Genomic DNA, 22,631 nt, shown 5'->3' on the forward strand with positions numbered 1-22,631 from the left:
AGTTAAAATGAGAATGGCTTCAAGGGTGACTGGAGCACATGTTGGCAGTGACAATGGAAATAAAGTATTGTCACAGGATATTAAATCCAGGGGCCTCTGTAGCGGCCCTTCTGTTAGCACCGTTAACCACCAACTGCACATCATAGTGCACAAAGTCTGTTAAAAAATACACTGTAACTTAGACCCGTTTGAAATGTCTTTTACACAGTCCAGAAGTTTTCCGGCAATTATTTCTGGGTATAAAATAGCACATATTTTACTCTGGATATGAGTGCCACAAAACCCTGCTCAGTCTGTTTCACCAGAGTTAAACTTGGTCTGGAAGTTGTCACATTCATGTCTTAATGAGCCAATATTTTTCGCAGGCTAACTGTAGGTCTTTATTTCTGGAAAAACAGAAGTGATGCAGAGAGAAGGATTTTATTAAAGTCTTTTCAGCCAGTAACATTAAAAAATATTGTGAGCCTCTCAGTGGCCACAGTTACAAGGTAAGAAAAGATGTGTGATGTGTAAGAATTCTGAAAGCCAGTCAGAAGCTGATAATTAGGATCCCCAGCTGAGAGAAAAATGTCTTTTCAAAACTACATGTGGACATAATCTTCACTGGCTGTTTCTTGATTTATACTGTGCATTGATATACCTGGCTGAGAAGCTGTTAATGTTTATTTTTATTTAAAATGCTAAACTAATGTAACAGTAGCAAAAGTGGAGAAGAGTTATAAGCCAGGAAAGTCACACTAGAGAAAGTTAAGGTTGTAGCAGCATTGGAGCGATGAATTGTTCATGAATTCAGCTTTTCATTTTTTAAGAGGAAAAATGTATTTTTTCACTCAGAAGTTACATAGTCTCATGTTAACACACGTATGGAGGTAAAAGAAATGATATCAGCATTTATCTCAAGCCTCACAAATTAAGTGTTATGCAAAATTACTGAGATTACTGGAGTGCTACTTTGGTTTAATTAAACTTATTTCAGGGGAAGGGGAAAGAGGCTTATGTGTGGTCTTTCCCCACAAAGTAATAATCAAAATACCACGACTGAGGTGAAGTTAACCACAACTAGACGGATGTGGCTTAACTCTACTTTCATTGTTAATTAGGAAATTTTAAAGTTTTTTAGTCTACTCTGTCATTCAGACATATCACAGTTTTACTTTGGTGGCTGCTCACTTGATTCTTACCTTCACATTTCTGTGAGACCTCGTTGAACTTGTGCCCAGCGGGGCATTTACATTCAAAGGATCCAACTGTGTTGATACAGTTTCCTCCTTGACAGATGCCAGGGATGGCCTGGCACTCATCCACATCTGTACATAGAGGGCATACAATTAATACACACCTTAACACACACGGACACACAGAGTCCTTTAACAAGAGACATGACACAGTCATGGTAAAATAAACTCAGTACAGGGGAAAGAGGGCAACACACACACACAGACTAACATTGACACACAAATCTGCACATGCCTGGATGTGCAGAGATTGAAATTGGGTCTGTTTTAACAGTCTGGCCCTGACTTTTCTGCGATCAACAGAGTGACAAGGGAAAAGAGAAAGAGGGAGAGGAATGTCTCCTGCAGGAGGAACAGAAACTGAGGCCAAGTCGACCAAAGAAGAGATAGAAAGAGGGAGGAAATACAGAAACGACTGGTCTACAGTCAAACAGACAGTTATAGTTGAGTGATGTAGCTTTTATGAAAATTTGTTGCAAAAGAGGGACACTATGACATCATTAAAGAGTTGATTCAGAGCTCTGGACTTGTCGGTCAATCTATCTATCCCACAACTTTTAGGAAGAAATTTCAAATCTGTGACTTTGTGAGTTACATTGCTGATTAAATTAAATTCATTTAATGAATTTGGCCGATTAAAACGTAGGTCTCAGGCTGAAAACCGCCAGGAGGCTGTGACCTGATGCAGTCTCAGAGTACTCCATGTTCCTCTGGGTCCTGGCTCAGGTCCGCCTCCCCTGCAGAGGTTCTGATGTTGTTGGGTCTGGAGCAGGCAGGCAGAGGGCCGTCTTACCAGAAATGAGCTCTCCCACGTGGCACCGCCACTGACCCGTGTTACTGACTCTGACAGTCCCGCCACAGCGGGTGTCCGTGGGCATTCCATACACATGTGGGAGGCACTGCCACCCACCCCAATTTAACCCAATTAGAACTAATCCTCTAGAGAGGGGATGGTGGGTAGAGATGAGGGGATGACAGAGAGCGGTGAAGGCAGACAGGGAGGGAGAAGGAGTTAAAACAGGCAGAGAGAACAGAAACAACACTTTACTTAAAGAAGGAGAGGGGAGGGAGAGCGACAGAGAGAAAAAGTAAGAGACAAAAACAAAAAAAGAGACAGAGGCGCGAAGGAACAGACTTTACCTTGGCACGCCCCGGTGCGGTGGTTTGGTATGAACCCTCTTCGGCAAGGGTGAGGTTGGGCTGGGCACATCTCACAGGGGTGACCCCACGCCCGTCCCACTGTGGCACAGCACAAAGTCTTTGTGCACACAATGCCTGTGAGCTGGCCTTGACACATCTGGTTATTCACAGAGGCAAAGCACGGCCCGGTGCGGTAGTCTGCAGAGACGAAGCAGGATTAATTTTTTTGTGAAAATGAAACTGAATTTTGTTTTTTCTAGAACAAAATGAAAAAAAAAACGAGGTTTGGTAGCATAAACAGAAAAACATACAAAATGGTTAGAAAAATAAAGCCAATGCTGAAAAACCTAGAACCTGAACTTGTGTCTGTGAGTGAAAAATAGTCTGGCATACACAAACAGAAATGCTCAAAATAAAAAGTAATTTTGCATGACATCTACCACACACTTAGATTATATGTGATGAAAGTACCGCTGAGCGAACAGTAACACACTCCATAAAGAATGCATTGTCCGTTGCTGGCATTTAAATCGGTCTGGCTCTCAGGTGCATTGTATGTGTGTGTGTGTGTGTGTGTGTGTGTGTGTGTGTGTGTGTGAGTTAGAGAAAAGCAGAGATAGGGAAGAGGTCTGGAAAACCTTTTAAAGTTGTGTGGGCGGCTGTGCAGAGTAATAGACACTAGCAAAAGTAAGCAAGGACACCCAGACAATGAAAAATCAGTCTGGTGCACATATTATATGATCATCAGTTCTTTAGTTATATGTATTGTGTTTTACGGCAAAATACCACATTTAGCACATAGTGGTAAATTAGTTTTCTAGTAACATAGGATGTAAGGAATAGCTCAACATCCCTAAGACCAGCAGAGGCTGACTGAAAGCGCATGTCTATGGAACACAGTAGGTGATTTCCACACTAGCTACAGCAGTCTAGAATTAAAACTAAATAGCTTATAATAAATATGATCTCAAGTGTGTGAAAAAAGTCCCTCCATCAAGATTCTTCATCTCTCCTTCCCTTCAAACTGGTTTAAACTTTATTCCCTTGATCCCACTGCTTGCATGCATCTATCCCCTCACTTCATTCTCTATCCAAACACCACTCCTTAGTTGCAAACTCCCTGTGGATTTAACAAAATCACTGAATCTTATCAGGTGAAGGATTGGAAGATGGTGAAACAGAGATAGGGACAGAGAGAAAGAGAGAGGGTAAAACGCATCCCTCCTAAAAGAATCTGGCCAAGATCCAAAGGCAAAAATCATTTCCACATTTCACGGCAGACAACAGACAGCGAGAGGAAAGAGGGAGACCAGTTCCAACAGCGCAGTCGTTTAAAACAAACGAGACATTGTGCGTTTCCCGTGTGGACCAGGGCCCAGCCCAAACCCGTCACGTGCACCACAGCCTCCACGGTCTTTCTGCCTCTGGCACCAGCACTGTGTGAAACAGAACTGGGTCATCTCTCCTTCTCTTTCTCTCTCCCTCCTGCTCAGGCTCTACTGGAGACCAAATGCTTTCGATTCTTAGTCTACTTCTCCTTCCACCAGAGGTGGACAGTAACTCAGTACATTTACTTGTACCAGTGGTGGAAGAAGTATTCAGATCAATTACTTCATTAAAAGTACCAATAAAGCAGTATAACAATAGTGTAAGAAGTATTCAGATCAATTACTTCATTAAAAGTACAAATACAGCAGTATAACAATAGTGTAAGAAGTATTCAGATCAATTACTTCATTAAAAGTACAAATACAGCAGTATAACAATAGTGTAAGAAGTATTCAGATCAATTACTTCATTAAAAGTACAAATACAGCAGTATAACAATAGTGTAAGAAGTATTCAGATCAATTACTTAATTAAAAGTACCAATACAGCAGTATAACAATACTCCATTACAAGTAAAAGTCCTGCATAAAAAATGCTACTTATGTAAAAGTATGTATTAGCAGCAGAATGTAATCTGAGTATTAAGGTAAAAGCACTGGCATGGTCTCTCTGATTGATATATTATGATGAATGAGATCATTACATTATTAATACTGAAGCATCAGCGTGTGATCAGCATGTTACTGTTGTAGCTGCTGATGGTGGAGCCAATTTGAACAACTTTATATAAAGTTTTCAGAGGAAAAAAATCACTATCTGTAGGAGCTGTTAACTCATAGACAAGTAAAAATTGACACCGATTACACACTGGTTTTTGAAAGACGCAAAAATGTTTGAAAATCCACTGTTGTATTTTTAAAAGCTTGTTATATAATCCATTCTGTCAAATGTACATCTTAAAAGCAATTTGTAACTAAAGCTGTCAAATAAATGAGGTGGAGTAGAAAGTATACTTCTCTCTGAATAGTAGTGGAGTGGAAGTATAAAGTATTGCTATTTAAGTACAGTACTTGATTAAATGTACATAGTTGTACTTTGCATGAGTATTTCCATTTAAGGTAAGTTACACACCAAGCCATTTCAGAGGGAAATACTGTACTTCAATCCACTTTAATCTAATCTAATTAATTTGAGACCACAAGAGAGTTACTAGTTACTACTCTGAAGGTAAAACTCCATGCATACTAAAACTGCTAAACAAGTTTAACGTAGCACCAGCTGGGCCACCTACAACATTTAATAATTTTAATGAATTATGCTCCTTCCTCCAAATTAAACAAACAATATATAAGATGCTAATCAGTGAACTTTAGAGGAGTAGGCAGGTGGATTTTTGTTACAGAGCCAGGCTAACTGTTCCCTGTTTCTGGTCTATAAGGTGGACAGCTGCAAAGGATCAGATAATTCTTACACCGCTGTTTTCAGCAATGTTCAGCTTTGAGATAACAAACCCAACCAGTTGGTAGTAAAGCTGCGGTATCTACTGCAATCCTACATTATATGCCTTACCTGCAGCAACAAAGGAATACACCGTACATTGGAAAAGCTATTACAGGAACTATGGAAACTTTTTACATGGCGCCCATATAAGCTGAGTGCAGCAGACAGTGTAAAGAACTCAAGTTTCTCTTTTCATCAGATTAAGGTTTATGTGTTATTACTGTCGGACTGCCTCTCGTAATCCATCTGACATAATACCTGCTTATTACGGCTGCTTGTGGAGGGGAGCGAGCACTAAAAACACAAAGACCTGAGCATGAAATGAAGCAAATACAAGCACAGCACTTAAACAGTCAGCTGAGGTAAACAGGGAGAGGCGGACAGCTGTAGGGTGAAAGTGGTGTCATTTCATTCGTCATCTTACTGTCTCCCTGTGAACTGCATACAGCTGGGGGATCCACCCATGTCCTGTGCATCTGGGAGCAATCGCACGTGTTCGCACACATATGCACACACACACACACACACACACACACACACACACACGCATGCACACACACACACATGCGTGCGCACACACACACACACACATGCGCACACAGAATCTCAGCCACCCCTCATCCACAGTCTAGCCAGAGATGATCTCAAAACAGACCAAAACTTGCAAAATCGTTGCTCTTGTTTTTGTTTTACTGCCCTACTTTCAGAAACACGTTTGAATATTATAATAAGTGCATCAGTATATCAATACGGGAATGGATACATGGTTTTGACCCTCATTAGCAAGCGATTTCATGTCTGTGCAGTTACTTTGGGAACACAATAGAAATGCTGGCTTCCTCAATGACCAGCGAGTTTATGTGCAACAACAGCCTTCGGTGTGAACAGGAGGGAAGCCCGCCGGGAAGTGGGTCAAAAGAGTTTCCTGGATTAACTCCAAAACGTTTGTACACACAAAGAAAAATTTTGTCCACCTTTTCCATATCCACCCTTTCTCAATCTTCCCTTTGCAAATGGTGCTCACAGCATCCTTACTGTACATGCCTTAACATATGTGTAATTTGTGCACATGCATCCGCGTATGCATATGTGCGTTTCCATGCATGTGTTATGGGGTCTTATATCTGGGTGGGTCGTTCCCTATAGGCCCGTCAGGAGATTTCTCCATCCTCCCAAGACTAAAAAGTTGAGCACACACTCAGACACACACAGAGGCACACACTTGGTTATCTATCTACTGAGGTTTGCACTGGGCTAGAACAGAGCCTGATAGGAGAAAGTCAGTGAGGCATTAAGAGACAAGAGAGCCCCTCAGCTGACTGACCAACTTCCCAGTTGTGCTCTGGCTGCTGACTTATTGACTGTGTAACTCACGTGTTGCCACGTTTCAGGCCAGTCTTTCACCACCATCCCAAGTGAACTCAATGGCGTCATACCGAAAGCTCGTCTTTATTACTCCGTAGCTAAACGACTCTGCAGCAGGAGCGAAGAGCCCTGCATGCAATCATCAGCGGTGTGGCTGGATCTCACCAATCCCACATTCCAACCTAAATCGCATTTGTAACCAACAAAGAACACGTTGATGTACCAAGCTGCATTTCTACTGCAGTCAGCTGTGCCTGGTGGTGGGACCACTGGTCAGGAGATCGCCACTCACTTTGGCAGCATATAGCTCAAAGTCACACAACTCTGCAGTAGTGATGTGTTCATGTTGAGCCCTGATAGCACCAGGATATTTCCCCATTCAAGAAAAGGCATGGGTCCAGATTGCAGCTACTTCTCCCCTGGTCAGATCACATGTTTGTGGAAAACCTCGTGTTCTTCCTAATGTGATAGGATCAAGACATTATGGGGCACGGTTCTGTAAACAGCATTAAAAACAGTGTGGGGTTGTGCATGTGCACATGGATGTGTGTACACACGTACTTTATGCATGTGGTTGTGTTTGTATGAGAGCACAATGGCTTTCCCCTGAGAAGTGATGGATCCCAGCCAAGGAAATTCCAGTGAAAGTAACTTAACCCAAAACGCCACTGTATCCATTGGCCTACTTTCTCTGCCTCTTCAAGATGAAGGACCAAATAACTGATGAATTCATAGGAGGGCAAGCACTGATTATTTCCACGATTGATCAATCTCTTGACAGCTGTTTGGATCAATAAATCAATAAACTATTCAAGTTCCCAAAACCTAACATTACATTTTCAAACAGCCTTTTTTCTCCAACCAACAATCCAAAACCCAAAGATATTTAATTAACAATGATACAAACAGCAGATTATCCTCACATTTGAGAAGCTGGAAACAGAGAATATTTGGCCTTTTTGCTAAATAAATTACCTAAAAGACTAATCAATCATCAAAACTAATTGTCTTTCAATCAACTAAGCACCATACTGTATATATTATACAATTATATTCAGCACTATACAGTAATATTAACATCTTGCACTGCCCAGTTCAGGCATGTCTAGCAGAGATTTGGAGGCTGGTGAAGCAGGACTGAGTTGGGATGAAGGCACGGCTGCATGACTGACCGGCAGGCACAGACACGAGCAGAGAAGCAGGCAGGCAAGGGAAGAAGGTTGAGTGGGGTTGAAAGCAGGGCCATGAGCATGTATGGATGACTGATCGGCAGGCAGGGACCCGAACACAAAAACAGGCGGGCATGTGACGATCCAAACTGGCTGAAACAACGATCTGGCGAACCGATGATGATATACTGCTGGGTTCATGAGTAGATCGATTGCAGGTGTGGAGGCTGATCAGCAATCAGGGAGCCAGGGGAGAAAGAGCGAGAGAGAGAGAGAGAGAAGCGCCACGCCCACAACACACATACACACACACACACACACACACACACACACACACTACACGAACTCACCAAAAAGTATGCAAAAAGTTTCATCCTGCTACTATAGCAGACAAGAAACTACCATTCATAAATCAGCAGACAGCGAGTGGCCAGTTTGCATGCTTGTCACTTTATGTGGCAAATCAACGTTTTAAAACCAGATGTGGTCAAACTCCTTGCCCATACATCATTCCTCCATCAGAAATTATTACACAAGACACAACAGCAGTGTTTCTGAGATTCCTTGTATTCCCCGGCAAGTATGAACATCTAGAAGATGGTGTATGCTACAAAAAAAAAAGGGGAAAAAAAAGAAGAAAAAGCTTAATTTGAATTCCACAACAGTCTTATAAACCATTTAGCCAAACTTCCACAGGAAAGACTGGAAACCAAAGTGACAACATGTAGAATAGGGCTTCAGTAGATAAGGCTGGTTCCAACCCACCAGGCAACCAGATAGTGTCATATTAATTGCAAGGTTAAAGACACTAAAGTAAACCAAAGGACCAATCATCAGCCTGACCCTACTGACAAGCCCCTGAATCATGACCTTGTTAAAAAGGAAGATGCTAATTAGGAGCTCTGCTGCCAATCTAAATATTAGCTTTACAAGGTCACCACGTTGACCTCTATAGGTCATCACTGCCCGGCACATACACAAAACACATGCCTGCATACGCACACGCACACTTCGCTCACAAACACAGTGCAGGCCGCCCTCAGTTTGCGTGTGCTTGTATATTTTGGAGCCTTTGCTCACATGTGCCAGAGAGCAACCACAGGAGGTTGGGAGGTCTTCAGTTAACAAACAGCACACATTTAGAAAGACATTACATTCCCCAGAGCGTCGTTTGAGAGCAGATGTGGAAAATAATGGTCATTTCTGAGCTCAAGCTTCACATGCAAATGTTCCACAACAAACCGCATTCCTGGAGCTGGTGGCATGACTAAGCAGGAATTGTCTTCAGTCACAAAAAACAACCGCCATTCAACATCGAGTCACGTTTTCACAAAATCAGCACGTGTGGCTTTGAAAACACACTTCAGCAGCAGTGAGCAATGAATGTAGAGCACAGAGACAGTGTGATGTAAGATGAGTGAGAGAAATGCTGAGTCCTGCAGTGTGGTGCTCATTACCTCTCTCACACTGGGCGCCGGTGAAGCCGTAGGTGCACACACATCTGTTGGGAGCCACACACCTTCCTCCATTGAGACAGCCATTTTCACAAACCGCTGGAGAGGAAAAGAGAGAACAACAAACAATTACATGATGACACTACTGTGACTTAGGAGGAATTTAAAGGACATTTCTGGTTTAAACAAATTGGGTCTTAAGTTTGTAGTTTTTGCCATAATTTCTGTTGGTTATGATAACATTGCAGTCACTAAATTAATTACAGAGATCTGGGAACACGATGACATCCCTAAAAAGAAGTCAAATGGGGCAAGAAACCAGCAGTCACAGACAAGCAGTTGAGGTTATCTAAACCAATGTATTTGGAGGTCAAACCAAAAGTAAGCACATCCAAAATGCAGTGCACAGTGCACACACAACTAAGTACACAAGGTCAAAGTTGGATGACGAAGTTAGTCCACAGGCATACTAGAAGCTCTGTAAAACTGTTCTTGGGCACAGCACAGTTGCTAAATGCCAACACTAGGATGGGAATCGCACACAGTGATAATGTTAACATGCTTTTGTTTAGCATGTCTAATGTTTATGTTAATGTTCACCATTTTACTGTAGTGTGTGCTTACATTTAATTAGCACTAAACACATTCTTAAAAGGAAAAATGTTAGGAAATAGAGGTTTTATAACATATCTTTTACATATCACTCAGTTTGACTAACCTATCTGACTGCTCGTGTGTCTTGCCCGTTCTTTTTAGAAATGTTGCCATGATCACGTCTCAGCAAGTTAAGTATTATTATGAAAATGAACCAAAGCTACAACAAGACTAAGAGTCCGCAACCATGCTAGCTGCTCTGTAAAACTGTTCTTGGGCACAGCACTGTTGCTAAATGCTAACACTAGGATGGGAATCGCACACAGTGATAATGTTTACATGCTTTTGTTTAGCATGTCTAATGTTTATGTTAATGTTCACCATTTTACTTTAGTGTGTGCTAACATTTGCTAATTAGCACTAAACACATTCTTAAAAGGAAAAATGTTAGGAAATAGAGGTCTTATAGAATATATTTAACATATTGCTCAGTTTGACTAACCTGAGGGTTTTGGGTATCTGACCATTTGACTGCTCGGCTGTTTTGCCCCATGGCCATGATAACGGGCAAGTTAAATATTGCTATGAACAGGAACCAAAGCTACAACAAGAGTAAGAGTCCGCAACCATGCTAGCAGTTATGCTCATGCTAGCTGTACTTGGGTACAGCACGGCTGCCAAATGCTAACATTACAATGGGAATATGCACACAGCGATAATGTTAACATGCTTTTGTTTAGCATGTCCAGTTTTTATGTTAATGTTCACTGTTTTACTATAGTGTGTGCTAACATTTGCTAACTAGCACTAAACACTTCCTTAAAAGGAAAAATGGTAGGAAATACAGGTTCAATAGCATGTCTTTATCTTAACTGATGTTAAAATATGCTGATAAAGTTGAATTGTGTCTTATGGTTTTTTTCAGGATGATCCTTACGTTGACCACAGTGGTTTCCAATGTAGCCTTTCTGACACTGGCAGTGGTCCTCAGCACATGTTCCCCCGTTCATACAGCGAATATTACAGTGCTGGACTGTGGGCAAAACAATGTAAACACACAAACACAGACATACACACAGAGCAATGTTGGACTTAATTTCAGAGTAGACAAACATACACTGCAGATTAGATTTACAACATAAACAAAATGCACTTTGAAACATGTTTCTTGAAAGTCACACTCAGATATAATTTCCTAGAAGTTTATGGTTTTCAAACAGATGAGCACACTAGGTTGAAGTGCTGTGAGCTGCGAGAGAGTAACATGGAGGAGATGTTGACTATGGATGTCTTCCAAAGAACACACACACCAAACACACACAACAACCCACGAGATTGGCCGCTATCTGCCAGAACGTGATTGCACCATATATCAATTGTTGCAATCTTGAGGCAGTTTCAAGGGATGTTTTCAGGAGATTCTTTGGCTTAGTATCTCATATTTTCGGACCATGCTAGTTAGTGCTCATTACTCATGATGAGGAGAAGAAAACTTAAGAAAAAAGATTCAAATGGCACTCAAAAAATCTGAGCCAAATACGATCTCTTTAATTTCAATCCTACAGAGGGAAAGACATGACAAGGCAGCATATTTTCTGTCACTGCTTGTCGTTATACTGTATGGTGAAATGTCTGTCTTACAGCTCCTTCATTAAAAGAAATGCACAGACAGGGGTGTGGTCTAGGCTGTGCTTTCCAAAAAACACTTAGGTTTGACATACACTCCTATTTACATAAATCATACCATTAAATCATACCATTAAAGTGTTTATCTGTTTGGCTAAGTACTAGTAACCCCCCCACCCACCCACCTACCCCTCTCTATGTACACTGAATCTCTATAAACCCATCAAGCTGATGACAGCAAGCTTCAAAGGAGTTCACTGCGTATCATGGTGTGAAAGGGGAGGTGCTGAACAACCTGACTTGGATCCACAGGATGGGGCAATCTGGCCGTTGGGACAGGTGCACATGTTGGGTCTGGAGCAGAAACCATCTCCACATGTACTCCGGCAGATCGCTGCAAAGAGGAACATGACACTCAGTCAAACAACATAAAAAACCTCCTCTGTCAGGTGCAAGATGAAATAAAAGTCCAGTGCTCGGTTTATGGCTCCAGGATCTGTCTTGATTGTGCATGAGAGAAAATTCATGTTATGTATCTGCTGCTTGTCAGCCTGTCCGCTGCAGGTTTTGAATTTCAGGTTAGAATTTCATTTGGTGCAATTTAGGCCATGATCTAAACCTCATACTGACCTCTCATCTATAATATTTCAAAACTCAAACAGACCACAGTCCAAATATGGCCAAATCCTCCTTGTAACCATCATCATGGTTAAGTTATAGAGGCCCACTTGGCAATGGCGTCCGAGCTATTTTCTTCTTTGAGCTTTGTTGCCATAAATGTGTATCAGTTGGTGTTTTCAGTTGGTGCTGCATGGCTGTTTTCGTTCAGTTTTTCTCTTTCCCACAGACTGTTGTTGGCATGGTCCCCTGCCCCCAGCTCCCATCAGGTAGAGTCCAGCCACTGACCCCTACTCCCTGAACCCCACTGCTAAACAATGTCATTAGAGCCGCGACAGGCATCCTGCCAGCTGACCAGCCAGACTGCAATCACACAATTCTACAGCTTCTCAGACCTTCCTGTCTACTGAGGGAAAGCGAGAAAGCGAGAGAGCAAGGGGGAGTAAAAGAAAAGAAACCACTGACAGAATACCAGAGTAAATGCATGACAATTATTGACCAATTCCCACTTGTTTTAGGTCATGTAATTGGCTTATCATCACCATTAGCCACACTGAGCAATTGCTAATGTAAAATTACTAGGTGATGCAACACCTTTAAACAACTAAGTGGCCATTTATACCTGAATAAATCCAATAAATTAGTCTCATTAATTAGGCAAATGGTCAAGCAACAAAATTAGAAAAAATGTTTTTGCACATCTTGAAAGCATCTACTAGTTTTTAATATTTTGCATTAGGTAATATTTGCATTATTTTTTTCGTATACACTGAGGTCTTTAGGGTTATTTATATTACACCAATTTAATAATTACTGAAACTGTAATTGTTAGCTTCTTTTTCACCAACTCTGAACAATCTGGATGCAACAAGACTTCTGAGAGTGTTAGCTGTCAGTATTACCAGTGTCCATTCACTATCTGAAAGTTGCAGTGATCAGTTGGTTTCATCCAACAGACTCAAGTGCAATAAAGTAAACTTACATACAATAACAGTGTATTTTATTCCTCCCATTCATTTGACAATGTTCAAGAAAGAAGATGAATTCATTTACAAATTAATTGCACATTCCTGTTGGATCTTTTTCCAACAAAGCAGGGAATTTAAGATAATGTAACATGCATTCACTTTGCACATCAGGGGGCTGGAACTAATGATTATCTTCATTATCTATTACAGTAATCTGCCAATTATTTGTTCATTGAATCCACTAGCTTGTTTGGTTTGGTCTGTAAAACATCAGAAAAGAGTGAAAAATGAACATAATACTTTCTCAGAGCTTGAGGTGATATCTTCACATAGCTTTGTGTATTCAACCAGTGGTCCAAAACCCAAAGACATTTAGTTCACTACAACATAAGACAGGAAATGCTCACACTGAGTGAAGCTGGCTCCATCAGAGGTTTGGTATTTTTGCTTAAAAATGGATATAAACGATTATCAAAATATTTTGCTGCTTTTTTTTCTTTCCCTGGACTTATCGAATAATCGACTAATCCTCTCAGCTCTAATCCAAGATGTATAATACTCTGGGACTGAATGGCCCAAATAAAAGAGGGGTGCTGGACTCTACTGCTTGTGATGATGATGAAGTTCTACCCGACCTGAATTTACAACCTACTGGAGCGCTTGTGGAATAATGGAGGTGATACTCACGGACAATGCACTGGTTTCCTCCAGTCAGAGTCTTCCAGCCTGGGCAGCAGTACGCATTGTTCCTTGAGCCACACACATTTGGTCTGTGGAAGAAGCGGTATCAAAAGGTCAGTCCATTTCACACAATTCAGATCACTCTCAAGTCCATTTTGTTTTTACAGACTCTGATCACAGGTTTGTCTTTGTGGCTACATGATGATGTACATCAAACAAAACCCTCTGTACTTAGACCCTCAGTTGCTCTTTACTCTCATTGATTACTGACCCACACACTGTAGGAACAAATGTTCAGTTTTTTGACTCTCTCTGCAGAATACTTTATCAGAGGCAACAGGAATAAGGGCACGTTGCTCAAGGACACTTCAGCAGGATGGTGATTTGCGGCCTGACCCCAGTTGTCCAGGCAAAGGACCAAAATTCACCCCCAAAAGTTCCAGTAACATTTGTAGGATTAGCGAACACAAAGGCCATCTCAAAATACCAAAATTATATTTTCACAGGTTAGGGTTAACTTAAACCCAATAGGTAAACCTATAACGTATTCCACCAGAAAAAAACAAATTGTGGAGTATTACAGTATTTCTTACCCATGCAATTATCTAATGATCACTCACATCAATCTCATGACCTGCTGTGGGGATCCCCACCCCCAGGATGGGAAGTACACATGCCTATGGTTCTCGTGCTAATGTCGGGCGCGGCCTGGCATGTAGCATTTGGCACTTCCCAATACAAAATATCCTTGGTGAGGAAAATATCCCTGCACAAGGTGTTTCAAGGAATTTCATGATGAAAAATATTTCATCTGACATGGAAGTGGATTCTTGGGCAATCCTGTCACCTACAGGACTGTGACAAGTCGAAATTTACTGGGCCTGTGTCGACCCGGGGGTCAGTGTCTATATTATAAGGTGCAACTCCAAACAGATCCATGAGGTGAATAATGAAGCCTGATGGATATCTGAAACATTCTTATAGTGGTAAGTCAGCATGACACAGTATGCAGCCTGTATGCACTTCCTGCCTGTGAACCCAGATGTTCTGATAAATTAACTTAAAGCATGTCAAATAAAAATGCCTGTGGAGAATGCTCATTGAGCTGTCTACTGTGTGACCTTCATCAGCTGTTTGCTGTCATCACTGGACACAGACATTCGTTCTTTTCTTTTCTTTTCTTGCTTTCCTTCTGTCTGTCTCTCTTTTCCTGCTCTCTCTCTCTCCTCCTCTCCTCTCTCTTTTTCACATACACACAAGCACACACACACAACCTCTCCAGCAGTGACCCACTGTGTACAGCTGCAGATGTGATTTATCCACAACTGGGGTGTGGTGTTTTTGGCCAGAAAGAGGATTAGGCTGTTAGTCAGTCTCTCTCTCTCTCTTTCTCTCTCTCTCTCTCTGTTTCTCACTCTCTGTCTCTCTCTCTCTCTCTCTCAGCCGCAGCCACACACGACCAATGGCCTCCTTTGTTTGGATGTAATTTATTATTGCAGTCAGCAGGAATGTGATATTCTTGCCAGTATTTAATTACTAAACTTTGCTCCAAACTTCCCATCATAGACAATGTCATTCATGGGTCTCAGTCTGCCTTATTAAAAACACACACACACACAAGTGTTTTCTGACCTTCAGTGATCGTGTAGGACCAGCGAGTTAAACGTGAGAAGAACAGACACCTGCTCCAAGCCAAAATAAAACACACGCAGAAAGATGCTCACTTAAAGTAAAAGTAGGGGTGAACATTGGCAGAAAGAAAAGAAAAGAAAAGAAAGGAAAAGAAAAAGAAAAAGAAAAGAAAAGAAAAGAAAAGAAAAGAAAAGGAAAGGAAAGGAAAGAAAAAAGAAAAAAATAGAAAAGTGTTCCTAATTTGGACGAACAGGGATTATCATAATCACATTACCCTCTGAGGACGTCTGTCCCTCCCCGCCTCTTAGCCCTGCTGGCTCTGGAGTCGGTCTGCTTGGTCACCAGCTCGCTGTCCCCGGTGTCCACCACCTCTGCAGCGTCTCCAAGCTCGGCGCAGAGCGACAGCAAGGCCACCAGAGCCACGGCCAACTGCAGCAGCCGTCCTCCACTCTTACTGTCCGGCATATCCACTCTCATATGTACAACTCCAGTGCTCGGTAGAATAAAAGTCACCTTAACTAGTTTCCCAGCCCCGTCGACCTCTGCAGTGGAGTCAAAGCTGCAAAACAATTTAAAAAAAAACATTTGGAAAAGACGCAGAGTGCAGGAGATGCTGCGCACAAAAGAAAAACAACTCTGAGAAGTAGCTGCTGTGACATGATTTTTACAATTATTAAGTTAGAAAATGATTCAGCTCAGAGTCGCAAAAGCATGCAGCGTTAAAATGATAATGTGCAACAACAAAAAAAGTGCGCACGAATGAGTCGTTACTTTACCTTGTCTCCCGAACAGGAGATTCGCCTCAGACCCGACAGAGGACTGCTTCACTTTTACTGGCAGGTATTGCTGAATAAACGTTTAGAAGAAAAACTGCGGAGAAGAAGAAAAGTCACTCAAACCTTTCGCTGAGCTGCTATAAATAAATGCGCATTGTAACTTTTGGACTCTGCTGGTGCGCATCCAGTTGTGTGTTGATTTTGCACAGATAAGTCAGAGGAGCTGATGCATTCCAGAGGATGAGAATGGCAAAACTCACTGAGTCTCTCTCTCACTGCAGAGCTTTTTCCTCATCCCTGCTCTACTCAACTTTACCCAAAACTTTTTTTCCCCCTTTCTTCTTCCTGCTCTCGCGATACAAAAGCTTGAGTGCAAAAATGCTCAAGTTATGCTCTGGACCTTTACTTTAGTCCTTTAACTGATATAATAATATTATAGCCAGCCCAGAAAAGCTTGGGAGAAGAAGACAGGGGCTAATATAGTCAAACCTAAAATATATTTTTATTTTTTATTTAAAAAAAAAATGCACCTGTTCATTCTTATAAAACGTGGCATTTTTCTTACAAGGCACGCATTATACAGCAAAGGGTTTATAAGTTCTAACTTTATCAATGTTAATGAATTTACTAATGCATAGTCACGTTTTGGAAAATAATTTTGGTTATTTTTTAATCATTTTATTTGGTAATAATGAGTTATAAGTGTCGGAAGCCTGTCAATTAATTTATTAGGATTTTCCCCCGGAAAGGTCCAGATTCCCCGCTGCCCCTTAACAACTGCAAAAGGGCTTCTACATCATCTGCGAATCAAAACGCTGCTGATCCATAAACCGTTAAAACTTCTGGTACCAAAATGTAGTTTAAAGCAGTTGAGCTTAATCACAAAGTAACCATAGTGATTTGCATTAAGGGCTTCCCACATCCTTTTTCAGTCAGTGACTTCTAAATAGACACTTTACTTCACAAATTTCAATTTTGTCCCAGTAACTAATAAATAAAAAGCCTTTTATTCCTCTTCACTCTATATTGAATTATGTCCTGTAAATATTTACACTGTGTATCCTGCATGTTTTGAGGAATTTTGTCCGGTGCAGTGATAGTTTTCACACACTGATTCATGTCTGCGGCCACACCCAGCAAATATAGTCAGCCTGGCTCCTCTCTCAAGCAGGCTATGCTAAAACCAAGAGAAACCCCCTGACACTGTATATTCCACTACACTAGATTCCTTTATCAGCTTCTTTCCCTTCTCTCCTTCTTTTTGTTGTTATCCACATTCTCCATAAACGTCCAAAGACGGCCTCAACCTGCACTTATTCGTAGATTATGTGTTGGTCTGGACTTTTTTTTTCAAGACAATAGTTACATGAAATATGATCACTACAGCACTTTGCCAGTGCAAGGTTGAGACAAAACATTGCACCACTGCACCCAATTCAACCTTCAGCCCATTTTTTCACTCTTCTGCAATGAAAATGCTGGTGACCTGCCTAACGTGCTCTGACAGGCTTCCCGCTCTTTTGTCGTATTTCATCTTGTGTACAGGATAGTATATATATCATTAATTTGACTTCCACAACTTTTTTTTTCCATCCTCAGACGCTCAGGTTGAGGCACACATCTCCACTAGCCTTGCTGACATCGCCAGTTGGATGTCTGCCCACCACCTCAAACCTAGTCTCAACAATACTGCGCTGCTTCTTTTCCCCTGGAAAGTCCTGCCCTCTGCAAGGCCTCTCCATCACTGCTGACAAGACCACGTTTACTCCAGAGCAGACTGCCAAGAGTCTTTGTCTGCCTCAAGACAACCAACTGTCAGGCAGCACCCAGAGTGCAACCACAGTGCAATCCTACAGGTTTGCTCTTAATAATCTCCATCCAATTCAACGTTCTCTGATCAGTGTCCTTACAAAGTTTCTTTATTTTTACTTTAGTTATGTCCTGTTTGGGTTACTGCAGCCCAACCACTTCATCAAAATATTGGAGGCTGCCCCATCTTTAGTTTCATAAGTTTATCCATTTTACTCCCTTTGTAAATTCCCTTTAATGTGCCCATGACCTTTCGTAGGTAATCTGAAATGCTTATGCTTTCATATGAGAATTCAAAGAGCTCTGCTTCCACACCTCCACGTCATGATTCAGACAGTTTTTAGCTCTGGAGGGTCCTAGTTTCATCTGCACAGCTGCTCTACTTTTACTTTTACATGTTAGTGACCTCACTGTTGGATGTAAATATTCCAGATTTTCATATGTTGATGACACAGTACTTTACTAATATGATCCAAATGCTCATGTTATTAACACTAAACACTCTCCTGACCTCTCTCATCAGTTGAATCACTTTAATGTTAATATAAACAATAACAGGATGCATGTATTTCAGCCTGTTTTTAATTGACTATATCATACCCCATTCCCCACTGTCATAGAAAATTACAAATATCTTGACAGCCTCATCTTTGTTATTCACAGATCCATATCATGAAGAAGCTCCATCTGAAACTATATATATATATGTATGTAAAACAAGATTGATTCAAGATTCATGTCAAACTACTGCTGTGCATTACTCTGTCAGGGCAAACTATCTCCACCTTCCATCGTTACATACAGCAACTGGACATCAAGTGCTGCTTCAAACAGAATGACCTATTGGACAAGCGCTTTTTTTTCCACCAATTTTTCAGATTTTCATTGACCCAATCCTAGTGATATAATTTATTATCACAGGCACAGCCAGGTCACCTTCTCTGTAAAAATCCATTTCCTGTCTTTTGCTCTCTCATTATTATTATCTTGTCACTGAAACATTATTTGGGACCTTTTGGACTCATTTCCATTAGCTCCATAATCATGGAAGCAATATAATAATGGAGGTACCGGCAGGTAAGTTTAGTTATATAAGTGTAAATAAGAACTGAAAATGATCTTACTATTGGACTCGTAAGATAAGAACATCACTTAGTGTAAATGGTATGCATGAGTACTAGCGAGGGATGTTGGAAGAAGAGACAAAGGTCCAGGAGAGAGAATAAAAGGTCTGGAGTGGAGGAATGAGAGAGTCTGAGGGAGAGGCAGAGGGCAGAAGTGGCCACTGTTGATTGGAGAGGATCGTTCTGACAGTAAGACGGCCTCTCCCCGGTCGTGTTGGAGCCTCGACTCTCTCTCTGGGTGCAGCTGAGATCAACCTCTGAAACATAAGAGTGACCTGGGTGTGAAGAACTGAGATGACGGTGAATAGAAGTGCAAGAGCGCAGAGTGGTTTGGGGTGTGTTGGTTGGAGTCAGAGACAGCTCACTGGCTCCGAAACCCAGAAACTCTTGATGCTGGACATCAGGTACCTTCACCCAAGAACTGTACTTGCATACTTAGTCGCTTTATTGCTGTGAGTTAGATGAAAAGATGCCACATTCATGTCAGCCAGCAGCCAATACATCTGAATGCATGCATATACAGGGGGTGGACCAAATAATACGAACACCCTATAATGTGATGCAGTTTAGTAAGTATTGAATCAACACTGATTGTAATGAAAGTTTAATATTATAAACTACAAAAGGTAATATACAGTATATCACAGGGCATTACCTCATCAGCAGGTTACAAATACAGCTATTTACTCTCTTGTTGAAAGTTAGACAAGAAGATGGATGCTCAACATCTGTCCATTAAATATGAAGCTACAGCAGGAGACAAACAAGCAAAACAAAAAAGATATTAACATGTTAACCGGTGATCTTTAGAGGTGATGGTGGTCAGTTTTTTTTTTTTAGATCTTTGAATTGATCCATCCTTGATGATTTCCTCCATTTATGAATGTTTGAGCTTAACTGACTGTATTTACTGTACAGACATCAGAGTGGTTGCAATATTCTCATCTGACTCTTGACAGAAAGCAAATAAGCGGGTTTCACAAAATCTTGAACTATTCCTTTAAACCCAGTTTTCAGGTATTTCCTGAGAATTTATTTTATGCTACTCAGTCTCCTTCAACATTACATTCAGAGAGAAATGTAGTTCTTTTTATCCCATAACATTTATTTGACGGCTGTGGATACCAGACATCTCCACTTAAGACAAGCAAACAGATACTTGTATACCCAAACACAACACTCTCTCTCTCTCACTCACACACACACACACACACACACACACACACACACACACACACACACACACACACAAACCACTGTCGGAGTGACGTCAGAGCTGAGTGTGTTGCAGGATTGTTTCTGGAGAAGTTTCAAATCATGGTAGAGTGGGGGAAAGCCGATGCCAGGCAGTGTAGGGTTGCCCTCTGCTCTTCCTCGACACACAGCAGCTTTCATTTACAGTAAGACACCACCTTCCCACCTCCCCACACACCCACCCACCCAGACACCCACCCACCTTTGCTTCCCACCCCATCCTTTCCTCAGTTAATCTCCTCACTGTTAGTATCTGAGCGTGGGTTTCATTTTAGGGAATGTTTACTCCTCTGGCCTGAAATGGCTGAACTAAAAAGCCTGAAATAGTAAGACTGAAACAGAGGTTAGATAAACATTTTTTCTTAGAGCGTAGTCTGTTTCCGTGGAGGAGTTCACTACAAAAAGAAATATCCCTCAGACAACCAAGTTATTGTCATTTAATAATAACACAACTCATGTTCTATAAGTTTACCTGTTTCTTGCTTTAACATTCACCGTGACGGAAGTTAATTTTCCCCCCTGGGCTACATCACAAATATTCCTTCACCAACTAATTTTCACGTGTTTCATATATCCCAAGGCAGTTTCTAATAGCTTAAATTGAGATTGTCTCTCGCTGTGCTGTGAGCAGTAACTGTAGCGAGACTTTCTCACACTGTGTGTTGTCTTTGGCTGCAGCAGCCACGGTTCATTTCCTTTTGTCTTCTGCAGCACAACTGCTGCCAATATTCATGTGAAATATTTCAAGAAAATGAGCTGCAGCAGAAATGAGTCTCCCCATCTCCTCCCTACGCTCTCTCACTTTTTCTCACACACATACACACACACACACACACACACACAAACACACACACACACACACGCACACACACACGCACACACACACACACACACACACACACACACAGACACACACACACACACACACACACACACACACACACTCTCTCTCTTTCTATGCGTGTGTGTGTGTGTGTAATAAGGTTACTTGTGATTCTGGAGTTTGGCCTCCTTTGCGTTTTTGTCTTGAGGATAATGTAATGATGGAATTATATCAACTGTTTGGGTTTGGCCGTCTATTATCACATATGGTCTCCTTCACTATAATACACTACACATATACAGTGCACTGCTACAGCACAAAATCTAACATAAGCACAAAATAACTCAGAGGAATCCCTTTTTGCCGCCATATGGATCATTTTCCTGCGTACCTAAGAGCTGCATGAACTTATTTTCTCTTAGAAACTGTTTACCCAGAAGAGCAGAATAGAATTTTTTCAGGTCATAAAAAAGTTGTAATAGGTCCTTTTCATGAGGAGAATGCAACAGCTATGAGGAGGAGGAGGAGGAGGGGAGCAACACAGGGTTGACAGCATTAGTCATCTCTGAATGTCTCAGTCTAATAGCTGGTATACTGACCCTGGATGTTTTTCGGCTACACTGAACCTCAGACGTCATTCCAGCTTGAGAAAACAGGACATTGCATCAGAACACTGTCTATGAAACGTAGTGAGAAAGCCCCTCGCATCTTAAATGTTATCCCTGTTGAGAGATTGTGTTCATGGGAGTAATAAACACTTTTGAATCTGCTAGTATAAACATCCAGGAGTGTGTGCACATACAGTTTGGGTGTGTGGGAGTTTCATACACGTGAAGGGACTTTAGCTTGGAAATTTGGAAATACACTTATCTGCATTCTTAGCGTCAAATGAGAGAATCAATATTACTTGCTTGTCTGTCTGTTAAATATAGAGCTACAGCCAGGTAGCCAGTTAGCTTAGCTTAGCTTTAAAAAGACTGGGAAAAGGGGGAACAGCTAGCCTGGCTCTGTCCAAAGCTAACAAACTCCATCTAGTTATCTCTCTACAACTCACTAATTAACAACTTATATCTTGGTTCGTTAATCCATAAAAACACCAGCGTGTAGAAATGACAAGTTGTTGTTTCACTGGGATTATTACCTTGACTTTACCTATGGCGTGGGTTTTTATCTGTAGCTCGGTGCTGGATGTCCCCTGTTGGAATCACCACTGCAGATGGGGCTTTAAATCTATTCTTTACAGTTACTGCACATTCTTTCTTTTTTTAACTTTGTAATACAGCAACAGTGGGCTGTGACTTATAGAACCAGTAAAACATTCAGGTAACTTCCTGTTTTGCCTTCTCTCATTACTCAAAAAGATACTACTGCTGTGTAATCACTGTATTTGTGTTCCTCCATTCACCATAGTGAGCTGTAATCGTGGTTGGCAAAAGGTTTGCATCATCTCTCACCATCAAGTCAGAGTTGTAATTTTTCGATTTGGAGCAAAGGAACGTACAGTAGCTGTGCCCGCTATTATAACCCTTTCACA

General features: G+C 41.3%; 1 protein-coding gene across 2 annotated transcripts in view; it reads right to left on the reverse strand.

Moving 5' to 3' along the window:
* Window positions 1-16,380, reverse strand: part of fbn1 (fibrillin 1) — a 60,908-nt gene extending 44,528 nt beyond the window's left edge. Inside the window, exons 1-9 of one of the 2 annotated variants that reach the window (XM_087176143.1) lie at window positions 16,348-16,365; window positions 16,088-16,181; window positions 15,586-15,870; window positions 13,686-13,768; window positions 11,708-11,806; window positions 10,724-10,819; window positions 9,196-9,291; window positions 2,376-2,573; window positions 1,182-1,307 (exon numbers count right to left, since the gene is read on the reverse strand). In XM_087176143.1, coding sequence (XP_087032269.1) covers window positions 1,182-1,307; window positions 2,376-2,573; window positions 9,196-9,291; window positions 10,724-10,819; window positions 11,708-11,806; window positions 13,686-13,768; window positions 15,586-15,788 — 901 coding nt within the window. In that variant the 5' untranslated portion in view covers window positions 15,789-15,870; window positions 16,088-16,181; window positions 16,348-16,365. Of the gene's footprint in view, window positions 1-1,181; window positions 1,308-2,375; window positions 2,574-9,195; window positions 9,292-10,723; window positions 10,820-11,707; window positions 11,807-13,685; window positions 13,769-15,585; window positions 15,871-16,087 lie in introns of both variants that reach the window. The other variant, XM_023414620.2, reaches the window with a different exon arrangement.
* Window positions 16,381-22,631: the final 6,251 nt, after the last annotated feature.

This window comes from Seriola lalandi, unplaced genomic scaffold (genome assembly GCF_002814215.2).
Source record: "Seriola lalandi dorsalis isolate HSWRI2012SDOR001 ecotype SW California unplaced genomic scaffold, Sedor1 jcf7180002054537, whole genome shotgun sequence".
Taxonomy (NCBI): Eukaryota; Metazoa; Chordata; class Actinopteri; order Carangiformes; family Carangidae; genus Seriola; species Seriola lalandi.